Source organism: Rhinoraja longicauda, chromosome 16 (genome assembly GCF_053455715.1).
Source record: "Rhinoraja longicauda isolate Sanriku21f chromosome 16, sRhiLon1.1, whole genome shotgun sequence".
In the NCBI taxonomy this organism is placed as follows: Eukaryota; Metazoa; Chordata; class Chondrichthyes; order Rajiformes; family Arhynchobatidae; genus Rhinoraja; species Rhinoraja longicauda.
Genome location: NC_135968.1, coordinates 38,019,099 through 38,042,905, shown reverse-complemented (window position 1 = coordinate 38,042,905; position 23,807 = coordinate 38,019,099). Strand labels below are relative to the sequence as shown.

Here is a 23,807-nt window from a genome sequence, read left to right as displayed (position 1 = left end):
TCAATCAAGTTGTGTAGGAAGGAACTGCAGATGCTGGTTTAAACCAAAGATAGACACAAAAAGCTGGAGTAACTCAGCGGGTCAAACAGCATTATCTGTGAGCGCATTCAAACGGGGTCAAGTTGCATTTGTAAGCCATTTATGGCATTATGCTGAATGGTCAAATGCAAATTGCATCCAGCACCTAAACTAACCTAAACTCAGTACATTTGTGCTCCTCTGTTCTCAGTGACAGATCCTGTGACAAGAGAGGTGCTCAGATGCTCATTTTAGGCTTGTGGTAAATAAGGACGCAGATGTTTGAGACAGGCTGACCCACAAAAAGGACTTTGCAGATTGCTCTCAGAGATTGGCAGTAAAGCTAAGTACAATACTGGTGTTATTAACACCTGTACTTGCTTTTGATTATCTAAATGCACAAGGATGCAAAGTCTTTATTTATCTACAACTTGTAAGCTGCCCCTTAATTTATCTATCGGTCATTTTCCTGTAATGCAACTCTGCTCTCCAAAAGGGAAGGGGACGACTGTAAAAAATTTTGAATTGAAATATTTGAGATTATAACTAATTTCAAATAACGATACATATATCCAAATTTTGAAAATAGGCAGTCACTTAGTTTTATTTTAAAGTCTAGACAAAAAATGGTGACAAACAATACATCAATGAGCAACATATTTTAAAACATCTTAGCTTACTTCCCCATGTTTTTAAGTTGAAAATGGTGAGAGGCTTTTTAACCTTGATGCATAACAATCAATTTATAATGGTTTATATTCAATAAATCTCTTCATGTGTATGTCAGAATAATGCTGCATGCCTTGTACGATAATCATGTAGCTCACAATGGATGCATTATGAGGTAGCTCAAGCAACTTTTAAACAACAACAAAAATGCCAAAGGACACAAAGTAATAAGAGTAAATCAGCAGGGCAGGCAGCATCCTGGAGAACGACTCGACCCGAAACGTCACCCATTCCTTCTCTCCAGATGCTGCTTGTCCCGCTGAGTTACTCCAGCATTTTGTGTCTATCCTGGAGAACATTGATAGGTGACTTTTTGGGTCGAGACCCTTCTTCAGAGTACAAAACGAATATGCTACTTGCCTCACTGGGCTTCCAATAAGGCAACACCTAAATACGATTCAAGAAGTAAATCGCAAAAAGTCTGTACATATAACAATAAAAGTATAACATTTAATCATTGTTCTAGCCCATTTGCATGTTGCACCCTTCATCATACAATGTTACTCATGAAATATTATAGAGGCATTAAAACACCAAAGATGATTTACATCCACCATTGTGTCACCCAGCTTTAGACTATATTATTGTCATTGAATAATAGTTTTTAAAGTGGACAAATACAAGTACAAGGCAGTTGTTCCTGTTCATCAAATTCTAACCAGCATTTTCTTCCTTTAATATTGGAAGAAGCTCTCCGGTATTTTTCAATTCCTGTAAAAGAAAACATTGTGCAAATATATTAGGGTACATACCAACTATTATTTTCCCATCCGCTTGCAAGGAAACAATACTCAAACAGAGAAATTAGTTTTTGAGCCCCTTTTCCAATTTTTGCATCTCCAGTATACTCTCTATGTCTACTGTGCAATAGGATTTGTCCATAATCCTCCAATGGCCATTTTTAGGAACCAACAATAAAGGTGTTCTGAATGCTATGAAAACTAGGAAGCTTTGCCATTATATTAATTACAACTCTAAAGGCACAATATTATTCATGGATGAGAATATTTTCTTTATATATAAGCAAAACCACAGTGGACCCGAGTAGAAATCATCTGTGACATTTGATAATCCATTTCTAATTATATTTAGCCTTAATCTATTTATATGAAAGGGTTGCATGCTTTCAAAGGATACTTTTTCTTAATAGTGTTTTTGATATGACTGCCTCTCAAGTGAACAATGATGCCAAAGTGGAACTGGTTGAGAGCTTCACGTTTCTTGACATAAATATAACCCAACTATTTGTTTTGGTCCAACCACATTGAAGCGACAGTCAAGAAGGCACTACTTCCTCAGGAGACTACGAAAATTGAGTACGTCTCCAATGAGTCTTACAAACCTCGACAGATAAATCATAGAAAGCATACTGTCTGGTTGCATCACAGCTTGGATTGGGAACGACTCCACAAGGATTTGCAGAGAATTGTGGATGTAGCCCATCTATCGAATAGACTCCCCAGCATTGACTCCATCTACACTTCACTCTGCCTTGTGAAAGTCACCAACACTATCAAAGACCATTCTCACCCTGGTCATTCCGTCGTCTCGCTACTCCCTTCGGGCAGAAGATACAGAAACTTGAAAGTGTATACCACCAGACATGGGAACAGTTTCTTCCCCTCTGTTATCAGACTCTTGTACAATCGATCCATACGCTCGGGTACAATCCGATTCTCTTCTACCTCATTGCTGACATTAGACTTTGTCCCTGGAACTGTTGGGTCATAATGCTGCCCTCGCAGCTGCCTTGCAGCTGCGGCTTGTCCGCAGTCCATTTGTCTTTTGTGTTTTTTGTTGTTTTTGTCTGAATTGTAGTTTTAATATGGTGTAGTGTTTGTATGTTATGTGGGAGGGAACGGGAAGGAACGGGAACTGTAAAATTCTCTCTCCCGAACGGAGACGCGACCTTTGTTTCTGTGTCGTGTCTCCGTTCCCGCTGCGGCCTACCATCGGCCATGCACCTGGGACCACCTGGGGCTCTGTTTTGCAGAGCCCGCGGCCAGGCAGAGCCTGCGCAGAGCCCGCACTGGCTGCCTTCGGAGGCTGCGGGAGCGGCTGCGACTCGTCTCCGACGTGGGCCGCGTGGACGTCGGAAGCCGCCAGGCCCCTGGGTGGGGGCCGACATCGGGACCTCCGGCAGCGGCTTCGCCCGCCCCGAATCGCGGGGCTTGGGTCGGCCCACCGCGGACCTTTCACCGTCCGGCGAGGCCTGAAATAGGCCGCGGGGTTTTCTCCGCTTGGCGGGGGCTTCAATGTCGGGAGCCACGACCGCCCCGACGTGGCAACTCCAACAGCCTGACCGCGGGAGAAGACGGCAGGGGAAGAGAAAAGACATTCTGGCCTTCTATCACAGTGAGGAGGTGACTGGAGGAGACTCACTGTGATGGATGTTTCTTTTTGTTTGGTGTTAGTTTATGATTGTATGTGTTATTGCAGTTTTATTGATTATTCTTATTGGTCTTATTGTTGAACTGCGGGTAATGTTTCATTTCACTACACATTTATGTGTATGTGACAAATAAATGACTATTGACTATTGAGAACTATATTCTGCACTCTATATCTTTCCTTTTGATCTACTTATTTGTATTAGAGTTGGGCTTGATTGTACTTAACTATAGTAGTATCTGGATAGCATGGAAAATAAAGTTTTTTTATCTGTACCTTGGTACGCGTGCCAATTATAAACCTAAAACCAAGTCTGGCCTCACCAATACCCAAAACAAACATAACAATTTTAAACTGCAACCCTCCTGTGATGAAAATCAAAATGCCATTTGCCTACTTGACCACTTACTGCACCTGTTTGCAGACATTTTGCAATTAGTGCGCAATAATATCTTAATACTTCATTCATCTGCAGTCTTTCTCCATTTAGATAACAACATACCTTTAGATCCCTCTTAATTGCATGATGTGATACTGCCCCACATTAAGCTCCATTTGGCTAGTTCTCGCCCACTCATTGCCTATAGTGTGGTCCAAATATTTTCATCACCACACGGCCTCCAATCTACTTTTATATCACTAGCAAAACTTGCATGCTATCCCCTCGTCTAGATCATAAATATAAATCATATATCATGAAGGCCAAGAGCTGGCCCTTGGGATGTTTAACTAGTTCCATCCTTAGAGCTTGAAACAGACCCTTTCATACAATAACTAATTACAAACACACATCCCTCAACTAATGAGCTCTTACTTTATGCAGTAGCCTTTTATGTTGAAACTTATCAAATGCCTTCTGAAAATTCAAATATGCTAAATCTCCAAGTTCCCTTCTATCAACCCTGCTTGTTATATCCTCAAAGCAATCTAGCAAAATTTATCAAACAAGATTTACACCTTTCATAAATACTTTTCACACTAAACTGTAATACCAAGGAGAATACTGGACTCTCCTTGCCAGTCACATTTAGCAATTATATGTACTTACCTTTACAATATCGAGCCCACCAATAAGGTTACCATTCACATAAAGTTGTGGATATGTTGGCCAGTTGGAAAAAGTCTTTAATCCTTGCCTCACCTGTACAGAAAGAATGGGCAAGGTTAAAAACAAAATTTACTGGTGATTTAAAACGGAACCTGCTATTAAATAGTCAAATGGCAAAGTGATTTTGCATTATTATTCAACAGCGTTTTATCAATGTATGGAGTTTCCTGAAATTCCAACTAAGCTGTTTGGTGAAGTAATTCACAATAATGAAATATTGTTCCATAGTGACAAACATTCACAACATATAGACTTGCAATCTGATGGATTACCCACCAAAAATATAAATTGCGGCAATCAACACTTCTATGCAAATTTCTTAAGTATTATTTTTCTAGAAACATTTGATTGAATTTTGATACTGTGGGTTCATTCTACTGATCATTCTCCTAAATAGTTTTGCTTCTCTAGCTATTGAAACTACACAGAATGTAATAAGCAATAGCGAAATTAGTAGGGGAAAGGTTCCCAATTCTCCTCACACAAAGGGCAATTGGCCTCCAGACTATTTGCTCGTGACACAGAATAATTGGAAGAAATGATTCTCCTGTGCTTCATTCACTTCGATGCAGTTTGCTGACTGCAATGCCAATGTGTGCATGATGGGATCACGGCTAAGTTTGCCTGGAAACTCCATTAATTGACTGAAACATGTACAATTCTGAGGGGTGGATGTGAAGAGAATATTACTTCTTATGTGAGAATTTAAACAAACAGTTACTACTTAAAAATAATTCTTTCATTAAGATGAAAGTTTTTATCTCAGATGGTCGTAAAGCTTTGAAACTCTCATCCAAGTAAGGCAATGACAGAAAAGTTATTTGACTATTTTTAAACCAGAAGTATTCAGAAACATGATGAGCAAGGGGGTAAAAGTTTACTGTGACATTGAGTTATAACCAGATCAGACAAAATGATAGAACAAGTTCAAGAGACAGTGTGGCATAGTCCTCTTAATTTAATTGTTCCTTTGATTTTTTTGAAGACAACAGTGCTCACCATTATGAACACTAACTCTGTGATCTATGCATACATAATTAAGAATGGAAATCAGGAATTTCCAAGTCAAGATGCCCTTCTGCTATAGATTTTTTTACTATAACTATAACTTGTCAAGAGATTAAGCATTGAAATACAAGAAAAGTAGAGTTGAACAATTATATGGTAAGTACCCATTAACTAAATCCTGACTTATTTTGACCAAGATATGTATATTCCTGGACAAGTGTGCTCTAATTTTCATGCTAAGACTTTATAACCTTCATAAAAAAAACCTATTCAGTTTTAACATCAACTTTAGGTTCCTCTCTTTTGTTTCTCGTACATGTTTGGAGATTTACTACTTTTATTTATAGTTTTAGGTACAAATTGCATACCATATTAAGAATTTGTCAATCTAATTAGTTGGGGAGACATATAGTCACTTGCTTTGCTTGCACAAGAATAAGTTCTCCATGGAGGACACCACTGACAAGAAAGTCCAGGTCAATATAAAACATGACTGAAATGGCAATGAAGTTTCTGCTCACAGTATACAAGACAAACTTGTGCATTGCCCTTTAAATTTGTTCTATTGCATGCCATCCAATAGCTTCCATTAACGTCTTCTGTTCCTTGCACTCCGTAGTGATAATTGGGCATTGCCAATCAACGCACGATTAAAATCAGTGACTGACTGAATAATGTAGCTGAATTTAATGATATTCTGCAATGCATATTCAAAAACCAACCATCTAACTGTTCGGCAATACATTTGTTTTCAATTGAGCAATTATAAATTTACTTACTCTAAAACAAATGGCAGTTAAACAGAAATTTACCATTCTGTACAAAACACCTGCTTCCTTTTAACTTAGCAACAGGACAGTGATAAATTTCAATCTGTATCTGTACATGTTTTTTTTAAATTGAACACTCAATAACAAATTATATAATATTCAAGTGAATTGGTCATGTCCAACAGGGTTGAAGGCCAGGTGAAAATTTCACCAATCAAGAAACAAAAAGTAGACATTAAAAACAAACACACCACATTTGGCATGGGTCTTTGGCAGCAGAAAAAAATACATTCCGAGATACATCAAAGGAAACGAGCCAAGATGTTATATGGATGGGACATTACAGTCAATACTATGAATTTCAATCAAAGGTACACAACGTTAAACTAATGGTCTCATCTCTCACTCGATAAGTTATAAGCTTAAATAAGGTTATAACTGGGCAATGTATAGTAAACAGGATAACCGAGAGAAAATCTAGATCTTTACCAAATTAAACATTACTAAAATATTTAAACTTTGCTGTTAGGTATATCATGAAATCTCTGCCACATATAGATGTTGTTTCCACATTGACACAAAGTGGCTTTACTGAAAATATGCACGCTACCGAATATTGCTGTCAAAAGCATTTAACACAATACTGCCATCACAGATCCACCTAAAAAAAGGAAATGTGATGCTAGACACTTAGAACCATTTTGGTTTACAGGTTGGGAAAGAGTAGTAGTGTTGGAACTTAGCTAAAATCAAAACATTTATACAGTTCTACCCTAAAAGTCAAAAACAAATATACAAAACTTGACCAACATACGATTGTAGGGAATGTAAACAGAACTTACTTCTTCATCTTCCAGAATGTTAAAGGTTTCATAGTCAACACTGCATTAAAAAAAAATCATGTTATGTTCTAAATTTAAGGAAGCAGAAATGATTTAAGTTATTGCAAAAAGACTCTTAGTCAAATGCTGATACTTACCCAGTTTCGTTTAGTATTTCGATGATGGTACAACTGAATCCACACTTTGCCAACTAAACAAAACATTATAACCACATAAAATACGAGTTATTCTCTTAAAATTACCATTTTAAAACTGCTTATTAGATACATAAAAAAGCTAAAGGTAGGCCTAATGGGGACAGTGCTGGAGTAACTCTGACTGAAGAAGGATCCCAACCCTTATCCATGTTCTCCAGAGATACTGCTGACCCCAGAGTTATTCTAGCACTTTATGTCTTTTTTTGTAAACCAGCATCTGCAGTTCCTCGTTTCTCCTTTATAAAGGTAGGCCTATGTGCACATCAGTGGCAACTTAAAAAACCCCAAATAATATCCTTCTTTTCATAGATCTTGAGTGTAGCCAATGTTAGGTGCCTTTCGGTAGATGTATATATATATCTCGGAGACTTTTAACAATAGGTGCATTTCTGTTCAGGTCAGGAAATCGCATGACCTTATTACACCAATGTAAAGAGACCAAGCTGCATACAGATCATAACAGAAGAACATACTTCAAGAAATGGGGTGGGGGGGGAGGGAGGAGTACAAATCCATCGCTATTTATCTATGACACCAAATCTAGGATGTTTGATTCAAGTTTGCTTTTGATCATTGTATGGTAACAAATCGTAAAGCAGCATTGAGAAGCACTGAACCCAAGGGCTCTGTAAACAAAAGTAAATAGTTCCACACATACTGATAATGCCTTCTAAATGAGAATTTAGATCACAAAGTATCTTTGTTTATTCTAAATAGTTAAGTACGATATAAACCCAAATTTTTCTTCTCAAGTACAAAGTGCTTACCGCTTTGTTCCCCTTCATAAACAGAACCACCTTTGCTTTATTTATCAGTGTTTTCAACCTACAAATACAATAAACAGCTGAACACCAAATGGTAGTGTAAAATATAACAAAAAAACTACATCACATTTATGGCTGAATATTTAAAAACAATCAATGTCAAGGATTAAAATCTCACTACGCACTGCATTGCTTGCAATTTCAGTGAGTTTCCTGCAAGGTAGAGCAGATCAAAGCAGCAGCGGGAGGATTTAAAAGGCTGCCATTTAATTGGCTTGCTCAGAGGCACAGCGGCATATAAGAAATGACAGCATGGTGGAACAGCCATGTTTTGAGGCTAAGTTCTGTGACTGAGGAAATGTGTTGAGGCTTCGGTGAGGAGGCTGAGCAGAGGGTGATGCAAGATAAGGCAAGGTCTTTTTTTTGTAACTTTCCTCGATAATCTAAGTGCAGTCAGAATGGCAGTTAGCGCACTGATGTGCTACTGGTGTAGGATGTGGGAAGTCAGGAAAATGTCCAGTGTCCTTGATGACTACATCTGCGGGAAGTAGGTCCAGCTGCAGCTCCTGATTTGCATGAGGGAACTGGAGCTACAGCTGGACGACCACAGGATATCTACGAGAGTGAGATCAGCATAGATAAGAATCAAAGCAAGGTGGTCATACCTAAGGTGCAGGCAGAAAGTAGATGGGTGACTACCAGGGTAAACGGAGAAGACAAAGAGTGCAGGATCTCTTGTGGCTATTCCCCTTGTAAACATGTGTAACCTTTCTGGACATAACACTGGAGAGAGTTGCAGAACAGAGAGATCTGAGAGTACAGGTGCATGGTTCCCGAAAAGTGGCAGGTTAAGTGGACAGTGTGGTGAAGAAGGCGTTTGGCACGCTTGCCTTTATTGGGAATGGTATTGAGTACAAAGGTTGGGACATCATGATGCAGCTGTACAAGACGTTCGTGAGACTACACCTGAAATGCTGCATGTAATTCTGGTTGCCCACTTATCGGAAGATGTCATTAAGTTGGAAAGAGAGCAGAGACATTCAACAGGATGTTACCTGGAAATGCACGCTTGAGTTTTTGGGAAAGGTTGGAATGTTTTTTCTTTGGAACGTAGGTGGCTGAGGGGTGATCTTACTGAGATGTACATGATCATGAGGGGCATGGACAAAATGAACACTCAGTTTTTTTCCAGGATAGAGGCTCTAAAACTAAGAGGGTCCTTAGTGGCAACCTTTCACTCAGAGGATAGTCCATATTTGCAATGAGCTGTCAGAAGAAGCTATTGCAGTGGATAGAATTCCAACTGATAAAGGCATTTGGACAAATATATGGATTTGAAGGTTTAGAAGGTCATGGGCAAAATGCAAGCAAATTGAACTAACCTAGTCTGCCAACCTGGTTGGTACGGTCAAAATGTCCGTGCTATATAGCTCTATGATCTAAGTACATAAAATCTGTTACAGTAACAAGCAGTATTTTACCTCTGTTCCAGTCCCATTTCCTTTGGGCAAATTTTGTCTAGTTCTCCCGATTCAGCTTGCTCCTGTGAGAGTAAAAAAAAAATCCAAAAAATGCATCAAATCTCTTATTCTGGCTCTAATTGACATGAAAAACATCAAACCAGAATATTACTTTATTAATTAAAAAATATATAGATACTCCATCAATTAATAGGTAATGCAAATCTAATCAGACCCATTCAAATGCAAGGCTTAATGAGTTGACTGTGTACTCACGCGCATGGGACACGAGGCACGATTTATCTACTGTCGTGTTTTCGTGAAGTAGTTGAGGGGAGCAGATTTTCCTTTTTATGAAAATAGTAATTTCACTAAGGCCACATTTGTAACTTACAGTTCACGTGTCATTAATTTGACTTTGTGACCTATAGGTCATTTGTTAAGTAATCGGTGACTGTCGGGCCATTGGGCATTTTGCTGCAAAATGCACGACTACCCAGATTGTTTGCATTGCTTAAAATCACACTTAACTTGTTTCAGAATGATTACTTTTAATGTAAATTTCTCTATTAAAAGCCATCCTATGAAAGAACTAAAGTAAGCTATTCAAATGCAATGCTTTCTGTCAGGTTTGTCCCAAGATATTTTATTCCTTTTGAAGTACTGAGCATGTGCAAAATATACAATCCTTTCTCAGGTTAATCATCTTTCACCACTGTGAAAACACATTCCCCTTAACAGTCATTTTCACATCAGTCGTTTTGCTTTGTTTTCAATACTGGCTGTATAGCATGCAATTCTGCAACACCAACCTTTACTATGTCAAATCCTCCCACCAGTTCGCCATTCGCATAGAGTTGGGGATATGTGGGCCAGTTTGAGTAAACCTTCAGCCCCTGACGCACATCATCATCGGAAAGAATATCAAAGGTGCTAAAGCGAATATTATGTTCATTGAGGATTTCCACAATTTTCTTGCTGAAGCCTGCCAAATAGAACATGATATAATAAGAAACAATGAATGCAGAAAAATTATATTTTCTCCAGCAATGTTTGCTGAGTTGTTATTATATATTCCTTTATTTGTCCCACACCAGGGAAATTTGCAGCTATGTTGTAAGACAGTGAACTTGAAGTGACTTGGGGACATGCTCACAGTGCTGATCTACTGAGCATTACAAGATGAAGGCAAGAACCAAATGAGAATGAAGAAACAAGGAAACAAGGAACTGCAGATGCTGGTTAACAAAAAAAGACCCAAAGTGCTGGAGTAACAGTAAACATAGTAAGAGGAAACAAAGTAGGAAAACCTGTACAGTCATGAACACTCAAAAAGTCACTAAACATTAATTAGGGATTTTACACAAAAATCAGGGATTTTTTTCATTTCTTGATATTTTTAGGTATAATATTCATTAAAACAATATTATTTGATAAACTAGCTGACTTTCCACAACAATAAATAAAAATGGTGTGTTACTTACTAGCTTTTCAATATTATTCCTAATAATAACCAACTTTTTATTATTTTATAATGTGAAATGCACTAACACAGGATAGAATTGGCACTACATACATATTTAGCTTTTCTTTTCCTGATCTGGCATTTGCGATTAATTATATGGATAGAACTAGCTATCAAAGGGTGTCAAGGTACTGCAGTCTGCAAGTCTTGAGATGCCACACCGAGAGGCCTAGTTGCGACATGTAGGATGCTATCAGGATGATCGTGGAACTGAGGACTTTAAGTCATTAGGAACCACATACTACAGAAGGTTAGCATGAGAGAACAGGCAGGAGCCACGAGTCAGATCAAGCATGATTTAGCCCATTAAAATCCCTCAGATTCATCAGTAAAACAAAATTATGTTTACCACAACGAGGTTCTTGGGATGTACCCTTCATAAATAGCATACAGGGCGCTGAATTTATAAGTTTTCGCAATTGATCATTCAGATCTTGTTTGGCAGTCTCACTGTGCTGTTGAACTTTTTTAGTTAAAGCAGGAGCGTGAGCACCATCTAGTCGGTCAATTTTCTGACAGTTCTGAAACAAAAAATATGCACTTAATAAAAGCACTGTTAATCCAAGAGATTTTAATTTACAATTAAGCATGACCATCTAGCAACCTACATCAAGTAATAGAAACCATCCATTATAGTCAATATTTAGAAAGATGTTGATCTAAATGCTACAATATTTGCTCAATGCAAGTAGAAAATGTACAAGAATACAACTTATTATCCAATTCAGTCTTTGCAATATAATTCAATGCTAGAGATGTAAAATCCAACATTTGGAAAATTAAACTGTTATTGAAGCATAACCAATTGATTTATCAATTGACCCAAGCATTTTATGTAAAAACATGAATTATCTGATCTTTCTGGGGAAAGTTCAAGATGTTGGTGAGGCTGCATTTGGAGTATTGTATTCAGTTTTGATCACCCTACTATGGGAAGGATGTTTCTAAGCTGGAAAGAGTGCAGAGAAGATTTACGAGGATGTTACCAGGACTAGAGGCCTGAGCTACTGGGATAGGTTGGCCAGCATAGGATTTTATTCCTTGGAGCGCAGGACGATGAGGGGTGATCTTATAGAGGTTGATGAGATCATGAAGGGACCAGATAGGATGAACGCACAGTCCTTTACCCAAAGAAGGGGAATCAAGAACCAGAGAACATAGGTCTAAGGTGAGAGGGGGAAGATTTAATAGGAACCCGAGGGACAACTTTTTCACACAGAGGGTTGTAGGTATATGGAATGAGCTGCCAAAGGACATAGTTGAGGTCGCGGTTCCATAGCAACATTTAAAAAAACATTTGAACAGGTACGTGGATAGCAAAGGTTTAGAGGGACATTGGCCAAATGTGGACATGTTAGACTTGTGTAGATGGGCAGCATGGGAAAGTTGGGCTAAAGGGCCTGTTCCATGCTGTATGGCTCTATGATGGAAAGACTAGTTTTCATCTAATGGTTTCACAGCTTCAAAATCAGAGCCTGGAATCAGTATTGTTGGCAGTAATTACATAGTTATTGGCACGAGAAGAGCATATGGATTGTGATGTCCAACTGCCGCATAAGTGTGTGAATTGACCTGTGTGTCTTTTACCATCATTCCTTTTCATTTATTCACGTGTAACGTACCCCTCCACTTCCTGGATTATCTTTAGAAGTCAGACCACATATTTCTAGCCATGCACGAGTAGGAAAAAAAAAATATATTTTAATATGTTCTCCATTAATGAACCTGTAACTTTTAATTTTTGAATGTATAAAGCAATAATAACCGACTGTTGAAGATTGGTGATATGAAATTCTTTCAATTTACCAGAAAGATCTTGGACATGATAATGATGAATGACATAAAATCAGTTTTTATTTTCTGCATTTATGGATCCTACAATGTGCAGCAGCGCACTACAGCAAGAGGCAAAAGGTAAACAATTCGTAACCTTTGAATTTAGGAATACGTTTACCAATTCAAAGCTATAACAATAGGAAACGGCGTCACATCAGTAAATTCTGGGGGTTGTTAAAAATAGATACTAAAAAAGAATTACAGAAAAGTTGATAGTAAATAGTTCTTAATTGTACATTTTCAACACCTTTTCAAACTGTATGCTGTAACAATTAGTTTTTTTCTTTACAATATAAAGAGCTCAGCTCCAAAGCCTGTGCATTTTTGTGTGTACCATTTCTAAACATTCATGACATTGCCAGAAAACAAAATAATCACGTTTAACTTTTTAGGAGTGCCGGTATACAGAACAGTGCGTACTGCCAGAAAAAAATGGCACTGCCTTAGACCAAAGAACATTTTCAAAAGATAGCACAATAAATTATTTATATAGCCACTTTGTGGTCCATCAAGGTTCTTTTCTCAAGAAAATTCAGGAAGCATCGAATCTGGTATCCACGACAACCTAAAATTAGACAACAACCAACTAGTGTTTAGCTACTTCAAAGTGGTCTACTATTTTAAATTTCAAAAACTATAAACACTTGCCTTAAAAAACAGGAAAGTTGGCACAGAACAAATCTCATATTTTTCAGATATCTCTGGAACAGATTCAGCTTCAAGCTGTTAAAAAAAAGAGGTCCATCAATAAACTTGTTTCATTGCAGATCAACCAAATATTCTTCAAATATCATTAACAAGATTATATTTCCAAAACAAAACAAAACATCAATCACCTAAAATAAACTTGTAAACAAAGTAATTATTCAATCTGAATTAGCCGAAGTAGATTGGGAATTCATCTTTAGCACATGAGAGATCTGTTTGAAAAAAAACCTGGTAATAACGGAGAAATAAACCCCTCTTAAATCTGGTGATATGTGCTTTCAGGCTTTTGCATCTACCGCACAACACCGGAGGGGGGGGGGGGAAGAGAGAATAACCAGGGTGTGAGTGGCCTTTGGTTATGCTGGCTGCTTTGCCAAGACAGCATGGTGGAATCGATTGGTGGGGTGGTGGGTGATTTGTAGGATGGACTGGGCTATGTCCAGAACTCTGCAATTTCTCACGGTCCAGTGTCAATGTGGTTGGGACAGGACAAATAGTTGAATATTTCTGTTAATAAATCATTTCCCCAACTAAATGATACAAACTGCCAGAATTATTTAAGCAGGTAACAGAAATGACGCAGACAACTCCACCAGCATCTTTTCAAATGTTTCTTTCTTTGGCTCTATTCATTTCTACGGATATTATTATGAGGGTAATGCTTTTTTATTAAATCTTACTATCTTCCAAAAATGTTTTAACCCAAAAGAATGAATTCACTAACTTGTCCAAGCCAAAGCATTCTTTCAGTGAAGGCAACTTACTAATATCTCATATTGCAAATTTCCAGAATTTAGTTCTAATGCTCTGTGCTTGCTTCATTCTTTTTTTTAACTCATCAACAATGTTCAGGATTTTCTACCCTTTACTTCATTACAATTGACCCATAACATTTCATTCTGCCCATGTTCACTATATTCAACTGTTCGTCTGCAATATATTTTGCTTAGTTTCTTTCCAATACAATATTCTGCATCGGAGTCTTTTCAGTTTATCACTTTAACATCAGTCACGGCTATGTGATCTTGTGACCAGATGAATGAATTAACAGGTGGAGTCCAATGGTTTGTCATAATCTTCAGATTCTACACTGGTTTTCCACTTGTTCTTCGGCAACTACCTAAGCGTTATCCAACGGACATCTCTGACACAAATAACATTTTGAGAATACCAAACTTAACATGATTCTCTTTCAAGACCATGAGATCATAAGACATAGGAGCAGAATTAGGCCATTCAGCCCATCATTCAATCTATTCCATCATTCAATCATTGCTGATCTATTTCTCCTTCTCAACCCCAGTCTTTCTTCTCTCCGTAACCTTTGATGCCCTCACTAATCAAGAAGTTATCAATCTCCACTTTAAAAATACCCAATGACGTCATCCACAGCAGTCAGTGGCAAGGAATGGCCTCCTATCTTGTTTAGCAGGCTTGCGTGCGGCACCTTATCAAAGGCCTTCTGAAAATCCAAAGAAACAACATCCACTCACTCTCCTTTGTCTATCCTGCTTATTATTTCCTCAAAGAATTCCAACAGATTTATCAGGCAAGACCTCCCCTTAACAAAACCATGATGACTTCCGCCTATATTATGTGTCTCCAAGTACCCCAAAACCTCATCCTTAAACTTCTTCTTCTTCTTCTTAAGCCCTTTGCTCCTCTAGGGAGCATAGGCCATTGACAAATGTCCTCCACCTCACTCGGTTGTTGCTCATCCTTAATAATGGACTCTAAAATCTTACCAACCAAAGAATTCAGTCTAACCGGCCTATAATGTCCTTTCTTTTTGCTTTGCTCCCTTCTCAAACTGCGGAGTTACATTTGCGATTTTCGAATCCTCTGAGAGCATTCCTGATTCAAGTGATTCTTGAAAGTTCACCACTAATGTCTTCACAATCTCTATACCTACCTCTTTCAGAATCCTGGGGTGTAGTTCACCTGTCCAGGTGACTTATCTGCCTTCAGACCTATCAGATTTCCAAGCACTTTCTCCAGAGTAATCGTGGCTGCACTCACTTCTCTCCCCTGACTCTCTTGAATTTCTGGCATGCTGCTGGTGTCGACCACAGTGAAGACTGACGCAAAACACATTCAGCCATTTCTACGTTCCCTTTTACTACTTCTTCAGCGTCAATTTCCAGCAGTCTAATGTCCACTCTTGCCTCTCTTTTACCCTTTATATAGCTGAAAGAAAAATTTGGATATCCTTATTTATATTACTAACTAGCTCACCTTCATATTTTATCTTTTCTCCCCTTATTCATTTTTTAGTTGCCTTTGGTTGGTTTTTAAAAGCTTCCCAATCCTATAGCTTCCTACTAATCTTTGCCATATTATAAGCCTTCTCTTTGGCTTTTATACTGCCTTTTACTTCCTTTGGCAGCCACGGTTGCCTTATTCTCCCCATAGTATGTTTCATTCTCTTTGGGATGAAAAGATCCTGTGTCTTCTAAATTACTCCCAGAAACTCCTGCTCCACCATCATTTCTGCCAGGGTCCCATTCCAATCACTTTTAGTCAGCTCCTAACTCGTGCCTCTCCACTTATCTTTACTCAAGAGTGATACCAGTACATCCATTTTCAGCTTCTCCCTGAATATCATATTATGATCACAGTCGCTAAGGGTCACCTTAAGGTCCCTAATCAAATCTGGCTTATTGCACAATACCAAATCCAGAATTGCCTTTTCCCTGGTAGGCTTGACCACCTGCTCTTAAAAGCCATCTTGTAGACATTCTATAAATTCCTTCTCTTGAGATCCAGCACCAATCTGATTCTTTCAGTCTACCTGTATATTGAAATCCCTTAAGACCACTGTAACATCGCCTTTCTTATGTGAATAGTAGCTAGGATGTAGGGTACAAACTACATCAGGAGATATAATTTGACCCTACATCCTAGCTACTATGCAGAGGCCTTTATATGACTCTCATCAGAGTAATTTTATCCTTGCAGTTTCTGAACTCTACCCACAAGGATTCTACATCTTCAGATCCTATGTTGCTTGTTAATAAGCGTTGGATTTCACTCCTTACTAACAAAGCCCCCCCCCCCCTTCTGCCCACCTGCCTGTCTTGATGTGTAACTTGGGATGCTCAGCTACCAGCTCAGATCATCTTTCAGCCACGACTGTGATGCCCACGACGTTGTACCTGCCGATTTCTAAACATGGTAAAAGCTCATCCACCTTGTTTTGTACACTGCTTGCAATCAAATATATCTTCGGTGCTGTATTCACCATCCCTCTTCTCAACTTGCTCCCCATATTGCCTGACGATAGATCTTATCAGTTACTAAATTTTCTATCCTATTTCTTACTCTGGAGCCTTTAGTAAGCTCTCCTGTGCTGTCCTTCCATTTAAGATTATCCATACTTTTCCAATCTGTTGAACCCACCATTCAACTTTATGAACAGTACTTCAAACACGCCATTAGTTTGCCTTCCTCAATTCAATCAAGTGGATGTGCTTTGACAAAGACTCGACACATTGGTGGTTCATTCAATCTTCATTATGATCTATTGTCTTAATGTAAGAGAGGAAACAGATTCCTTGGCTTATGGTCCACAAAATACATTTCAATTATAGAAAAATATAAAGAATCATACCCTATTTAAAGCTTTGAACACTTCATTTAAGCATTTACATGATTTAGTAACTTTCTATAATAACCAGTTGGATAAATATATTATACGAAGAGGTCCAATTTTCTTATGAATAATTCTGCAGGAGATAAATTTTGATGTTATGACACATTAGGCATTATTCATCACAGACAAGTCAGCTGATTAGGCATGAGATTTACCTTTACAAAGATAACATGTGCATATTCTTTGGCCAATTCAGTCATAACGTCATTCATTTGCGTACACTGCCCAGCCCATGGTGCCCAGAAGTGGACAACTACCAGCGATCTACAGAAATAGAATAATTAAACATGATGTGATGTTTGAAAGTTAATTTTGAAGCTTAGTTGCTCTCTACCATCAAAATTCTGGCTCATCTAAAACTCTTAGTAAAACCATTTACAAATATTCACTTAACCAACCATCCCTTAGCACGGAGGAGAATTTCACCATTTGATATTTCATTCCCCCATAAAATAAACTCTGATAATTTACTATCTGATTTTTCAGAAGTCCAAGCTGTTCCTCCCACTGCACTCTGCCACTGTGCCACCCACAATAGTTTGACAGGTGGGATTACTCTCATTTCTATTCAATTTTATGGTTAAAAAATATTATGAGAAAGATTAGTTTATTTAAGTCAAATATGAAATTCTGCAAACAGCTTAGTTTCTCTCGTTGAGTTTCAACATATAGTAAAATTCTGATAATTCAGCACCCTTGGGACTTTCCTGGTGGTGGGCTTTCTGGACAAGTGGGAATAACTGCTATAATTCCACGGATAAACTTTTATTTCACTACATACCGTTGTTTATTTTAAATATATATATCCGCTTGTGTTTTTTTTAATATTGTTGTAGTATTAATGTTAAACAGAGCTGTAGAAGGATAATCAGACCAAGGAGTGTGGGACTATGGGAGAGAGAAGACAGATGATAGGCAGTTGTGAAAAAGAAAGGATAAATGATCATAATATGTGCCAGTGAGAAACCAAGAGCCATATGCAGATTCTGAACTTGTTAAAGTTAATGTTGAAGCCAAGACACTAAAATGCCCAGCAGAAAGTTGAGCTTCACCTGAACATCAACAAAAGAATGTAGAAGGACACATTTCATGTAGGGGTTGTGCGTATTCAACCCATTCATCAGTAAATCTGCACTACCTCTCCTATTCGCAGAAAGCTCCACATTAGTTCCCAATATATTGTGCTAGACTGGAAGAAATAAAATAAATTGCTCATGTGTGTAAGCAATGTTTCGAAATTTGAAGTATTGGAGTATCGTGAGCTGTTTTGGGCCCCAGATCCGAGGAAGGCGTGTGCTGGCGTTGGAGAGGGTCCAGAGGAATGAATGAATGAATGAATAAATTTATTGGCCAAGTATGTGCATAGACAAGGAATGTGCCTTGGTGCTCCGTTCACAAATGACGACACAAACATACATTTCACAATTAAGAATAAAACATAAACACATCAAAACAATAAGGATACAACATTACGGTCTAAACATGTGGGTGAAAATAAACCAGAGCAAAAGGAACTACAGATTTTGGTTATTGACTAGAACTACTACTCGTGGAAAAAAAATCTGTTTTTTATGTCTGGCTATGGCTGCTTTGACAGTCCGGAGTCGCCTTCCAGAGGGAAGTGCTTCAAAGATTTTATGGCCAGGGTGAGAGGGGTCAGAGATGATCTTGCCCGTTCGCTTCCTTGCCCTTGCAGTGTACAGTTCGTCAATGGGGGGGGAAGGTTGCAGCCAACAACCTTCTCGGTGGATCGAACGATCTGTTGCAGCCTCCGGATGTCGTGCTTGGTGGCTGAGCCAAACCAGACCATGATGGAGAAGGTGAGAACGGACTCAATGATAGCAGTATAGAATTGGACCATCATTGCCTGTGGCAGATGGTGTTTCCTCAGTTGACACAGGAAGTACATCCTCTGTTGGGCCTTTTTGACTGTGGAGTCAATGGTGGCCCCCCATTTAAGGTCCGGGAGATGATGGTTCCAAGGAACTTAAACGACTCCACAGATGTGACTGTGGACGTTTACAAGAATGATCCGTGGGACGGTTGGGTTAATGTATGATGAATGTATTTGACTGCACTGGGCCTGTACTCGCTGGAGTTTAGAAGGATGAGGGGGAAAGGTCTGGGTAGAGTGGATGTGCAGAGGATGTTTCCACTAGGGGGAGATTCGAGGACCAGAAGGCATAGCCTCAGAATAAAAATATGTCCCGTTTGGAGATGAGGCGGAATTTCTTTAGTCAGAGTGGTGAATCTGAGGAATTCATTGCCATAGATGGCAGTGGAGGTCGTCCTTGGGTAGTTTTAAAGTGGAGATTGACAGATTTTGCATTAGTAAGGATGTCAAAGATTATGGGGAGAATAGACAATAGAAAATAGGTGCAGGAGAAGGCCATTCGGCCCTTCGAGCCAGCACCGCCATTCAATGTGATCATGGCTGATCATTCTCAATCAGTACACCGTTCCTGCCTTCTCCCCATACCACCTGACTCCGCTATCCTTAAGAGCTCTATCTAGCTCTCTCTTGAATGTATTCAGAATTGGCCTCCACTGCCCTCTGAGGCAGAGAATTCCACAGATTCACAACTCTCTGACTAAAAATGTTTTTCCTCATCTCTGTTCTAAATGGCCTACCCCTTATTCTTAAACTGTGGCCCCTGGTTTTGGACTCCTCCAACATTGGGAACATGTTTCCTGCCTCTAACGTGTCCAACCCCTTAATAATTTTATACGTTTCGATAAGATGCCCTCTCATCCTTCTAAATTCCAGTGTATACAAACCTAGTCGCTCCAGTCTTTCAACATACGACAGTCCCGCCATTCCGGGAATTAACCTAGTAAACCTACGCTGCACTCCCTCAATAGCAAGAATATCCTTCCTCAAAAGAAGTAATGGGTGACGTTTCGCGTCAAGACCCTTTTTCAGACTGATGTCAGGGGAGTGGGCGGGACAAAGATAGAATGTAGTTGGAGACAGTAAGACCAATGGGAGAACTGAGAAGGGGGAGGGGATAGAGAGGGAAAGCAAGGGCAATTTGAAGTAAGAGAAGTCAATGTTCATACTGCTGGGATGCAAACTACCCAAGCAAAATATGAGATGCTGTTCCTCCAATTTGCACTGGGCCTCACTCTGACAATGGAGGAGGCCCAGGACAGAAAGGTCAGATTGGGAATGGGAGGGGGAGTTGAAGTGCTGAGCAACCTGGATATCAGGTAAGTTAAGACGGACTGAGTGAAGGTGTTAAGCGAAACGATCGCCAAACCTGCGCTTCGTCTCACCGATGCAGAGAAGTTGATACCTGGAACAGCGGATACAGTAGATGAGGTTGGAGGAGGTACAAGTGAACCTCCATCTCACCCAGAAAGAGTGTTTGGGTCCTTGGATGGAGTCGAGAGGGGAGGTAAAGGGACAGGTGTTGCATCCCCTGCGGTTGCAAGGGAAAGTATCTGGGGAGGGGGATGGTCTGGGTGGGAAGGGACATGTTGACCAGGGAATTTCGGAGGGAACGGTCCCTGCGAAACGCAGAAAGGGGTGGAGATGGGAAGATGTGGCCAGTAGTGGGATCCCATTGGAGGTGGCAAAAATGTTGGAGAATTATATGCTGTATGCGATGGCTGATGGGGTGGAAGGTGAGGACAAGGGGGACTCTGTCCTTGTTACGAATGGGGGGGAGGGGGAGCAAGAGCGGAGCTGTGGATATCGAGGAGACCATAATGAGAGCCTCATCTATAACGGAAGAGGGGAACCCTCTTTTCGTAAAGAATGAGGACATCTCCGATGCCCTGGTATGGAAAACCCCATCCTGGGCGCAGATGTGGCGTAAGCGGAGGAATTGGGAGTAGGGGATAAGTATAACTTCCCTGCTTTTGTATTTAATTCCTGTCCCGTTAAGAAATATACAGCTTTCTAACAGTATGCTATTAACTATTTAAAGCATGTTAATTAGACAGATAAAAGCTAACTGAAAATATCTTTGCAAGTGACCAATGTTTTACAAGTCCCCACAAATGACTTTGTTTTCAGTCATTCTTATTATACCGTGCCATGACTACTTGAAATCATAGTCTGAAGAAGAGTCTCGACCCGAAACGTCACCCATTCCTTCTCTCCAGAGATGCTGCCTGTTCCACTGAGTTACTCCAACATTTTGTGTCTATCTACTTGAAATCATTTTGTACAACTCCATACTGATACATTTTGCTTTCACAAACCTTTCCCCCTCTTTCATTTGCCGAGTTTTAAGAGTATTTTTAAGTATATTCATTGCCTTTGTAGTTTATTTTCAGTTCTTACAACATGCAAACTTTGTAAATGTTATAATTTCGGCTAATATACACGGTCACTTCAATCCTGATCATCAATATAATAGTTAATTAGTAAATTGTTATGACTTGGCACTGTCAGTAATTATCCTTTGCAGAAATGGTAATAATCCCAATGTTTTCTGTTCCCATGTAGAAAGGGATGTGCCAAAACAAATTAATCTTATATCTGAAATAAAAACAGAAAATCCTCAAAACATGCAGCAGGTCAGGTACCAACTGTGGAAAGAGTAACATGCCTTAACGTTTCAAGTCAAAGATTCTTCATCAGAACTGCTCTAATGAAACACAAAAAGGGTAGCATGCAATAATTGGAAAGATATTGAAGGAATTGCAAGGAATGTGGAGTATGAACCAAAGGTTCCGAAGCATCTTTATAGTGTTGCTGAGACTATTCCTAGAGTACTATATATAATTTTTGGCTCCATATTTAATGAATGATAGTATTGCAAAAAAGGAAGTGCATGAAAGGTGCACTGGGTTGATTACTGGGACAAGGGGCTGATGTCTAAAGAAATGTTGAATAGTTTGGGCCAGTAGTCTGAGTAGTAGCTTAATGGACTTTAAAAGAATGAGACGTAATCTTATAGAAACCCATAAACATAGGAACAACAGACAAGTGGAATAGACACAGTGATTGCTGAATAGATGTTTCTCCTAGGGGGCAAGTTTTAGAATAAACGGTCATCTCTTAAGATGAAGAGGAATTTCTTCTTTGAGGATCATCAATTTTTAGAAATTTTCTCTTCGTCCTTCTTAAAAAGTGGGATTCCATTTTCAATCTATGGGAATTGATCCAGTCTAAAGAATGTTAAAAAAAATGACAACCAGTATATCTACTATTGCTTGGCCACTTTTTCAATTATTCTGCACACTATTGGTACTGGCGATTTGTTGATTTCTCAGTGCATTAATCCAGAAAAACATACTACATATGAATGTCTCCTGCACACTATTGTTAAGAATGTTAAATGAAAGTTACCCTTTTCACGGTTAAATCTTATGCCATCAACACTCATTTCTTGTTTTATGCCATCCTCAATGTCATCACTAGTTTGAGCATGTGCATTCAATTCCAACTAACATTTCCTGCCCCACGGCATTTCTGAACACCATTTAAATAAATTCCATGTCATCTGATTTACATACATTAATCATCTTTTTAACCACCCTAGTTTTCCTTTTCCTTCCTGAATACACCTGGATTTCAGTTCTTCTCCTTGGTTCTTCTTTAGCTACCAATTCCTCTTCATCTTAAGAGATCTCCATGATCTCAACTATTGCATACTCATTTTAATCTATTGGCATGATTAATTCATCCACCTTATTACATACATTATGAGACATGGTCGTTAGGCTTGACCTTCCAACATTCTTGGTATCATTTTGTACTTTAAACTTATTAAAAACACCCCTGAAATTTTGTTCGTCCAATTTTGATTTTCCTCTTGCTGTCTCCCTATACGGACACAGAAGCCTCTCCCATTATACAACAACATCACAACACATTTTCTGAGTATTTCATAGCAAGAATCATAGTTGAATCTTCTCACTTTTTAAACACATAGATATCGCTGAGCAAGCTGGAAAACAGCGCAGCCGATGGGGGAAGCAAGGAATCATTGACAACTCCTCTGGTCTACTGTCTTTAACTGCGGATGTGCTGTTGCCAGTTTCAGTAATGAAGGAGGGTATTATGCCTTCATTCCAATAAAAAAAATGTGATCAACGTACTTGACTGAAAATCATAGGTTCTCGACAATCCTGTCATGATAAATAAAATCGACATTTAACCGTTCAAACTCTACTTTCAGGGCGCTAGTGTTTTAAATATATATTCCAACAACAGTAATGTGCTGGGCAGGTCTCACCATCCATTGACCCAGCTGCTAGAATTATTTGTGCAAAATGCTTTTCTGTTCTGTTCTGTTCCCATATTAATTTTGCTCGGGCAGCTAGTTTCTCTTTTATTTTAACATTATTTTGGTATGAAAGCTGCCTTGTACAGCACAAGGGAGGCATCGCCGCCTCCAGCATCGGGCCCACACAGCACAGCAACTCAGACAGTCCCTGCCCTGCTGCCCACCCTGGCCCCCACACCTCCCTCTGTTACCCCCGTACTCGCGTGTACGTGGAGAAAGCTGGATCAAGGGTCATTCGGCCACACGCTTACTTACCTCTTTGCCTTTTGCAGAGTCTCCTCGAACTGTTTCGCCGTCTCCACCGCGGTCGCCATGATTACCAGACCACACGAGTGGCGCGGAAGTGGAAGGAAACATCGCGCCGATCTGCTACCGCTGCCTGACGGCAAACGAACGCGGTGCAGCCCAACGTGCAACGATGGGTGGGTGGGGGCTGCTCGTCCCAACTTGTGCAAAGAGAAAGAAAGCTCACGTTTTATGATGTTTCGTTTTAAAATCATGGCGTGGTACAGCACAGAAACGGGCCTTTTCAAGATTCAGGGTTCAAGATTCAAATT

The 23,807-nt window shown here is 39.3% G+C and overlaps 1 protein-coding gene across 1 annotated transcript; it reads right to left on the bottom strand.

Annotated features, from left to right (window-relative positions):
* Window positions 1-23,675, bottom strand: glrx3 (glutaredoxin 3). Its single transcript, XM_078413650.1, has 11 exons — window positions 23,506-23,675; window positions 17,164-17,272; window positions 13,297-13,371; window positions 11,162-11,333; window positions 10,100-10,272; window positions 9,309-9,370; window positions 7,831-7,888; window positions 7,004-7,056; window positions 6,867-6,906; window positions 4,187-4,279; window positions 1-1,458 (listed from the first exon to the last, which is right to left on the bottom strand). The coding sequence occupies exons 1-11, from the start codon at window positions 23,562-23,564 to the stop codon at window positions 1,402-1,404; spliced, it is 951 nt and encodes a 316-aa protein (XP_078269776.1). The 5' UTR covers window positions 23,565-23,675; the 3' UTR covers window positions 1-1,401.
* Window positions 23,676-23,807: the final 132 nt, after the last annotated feature.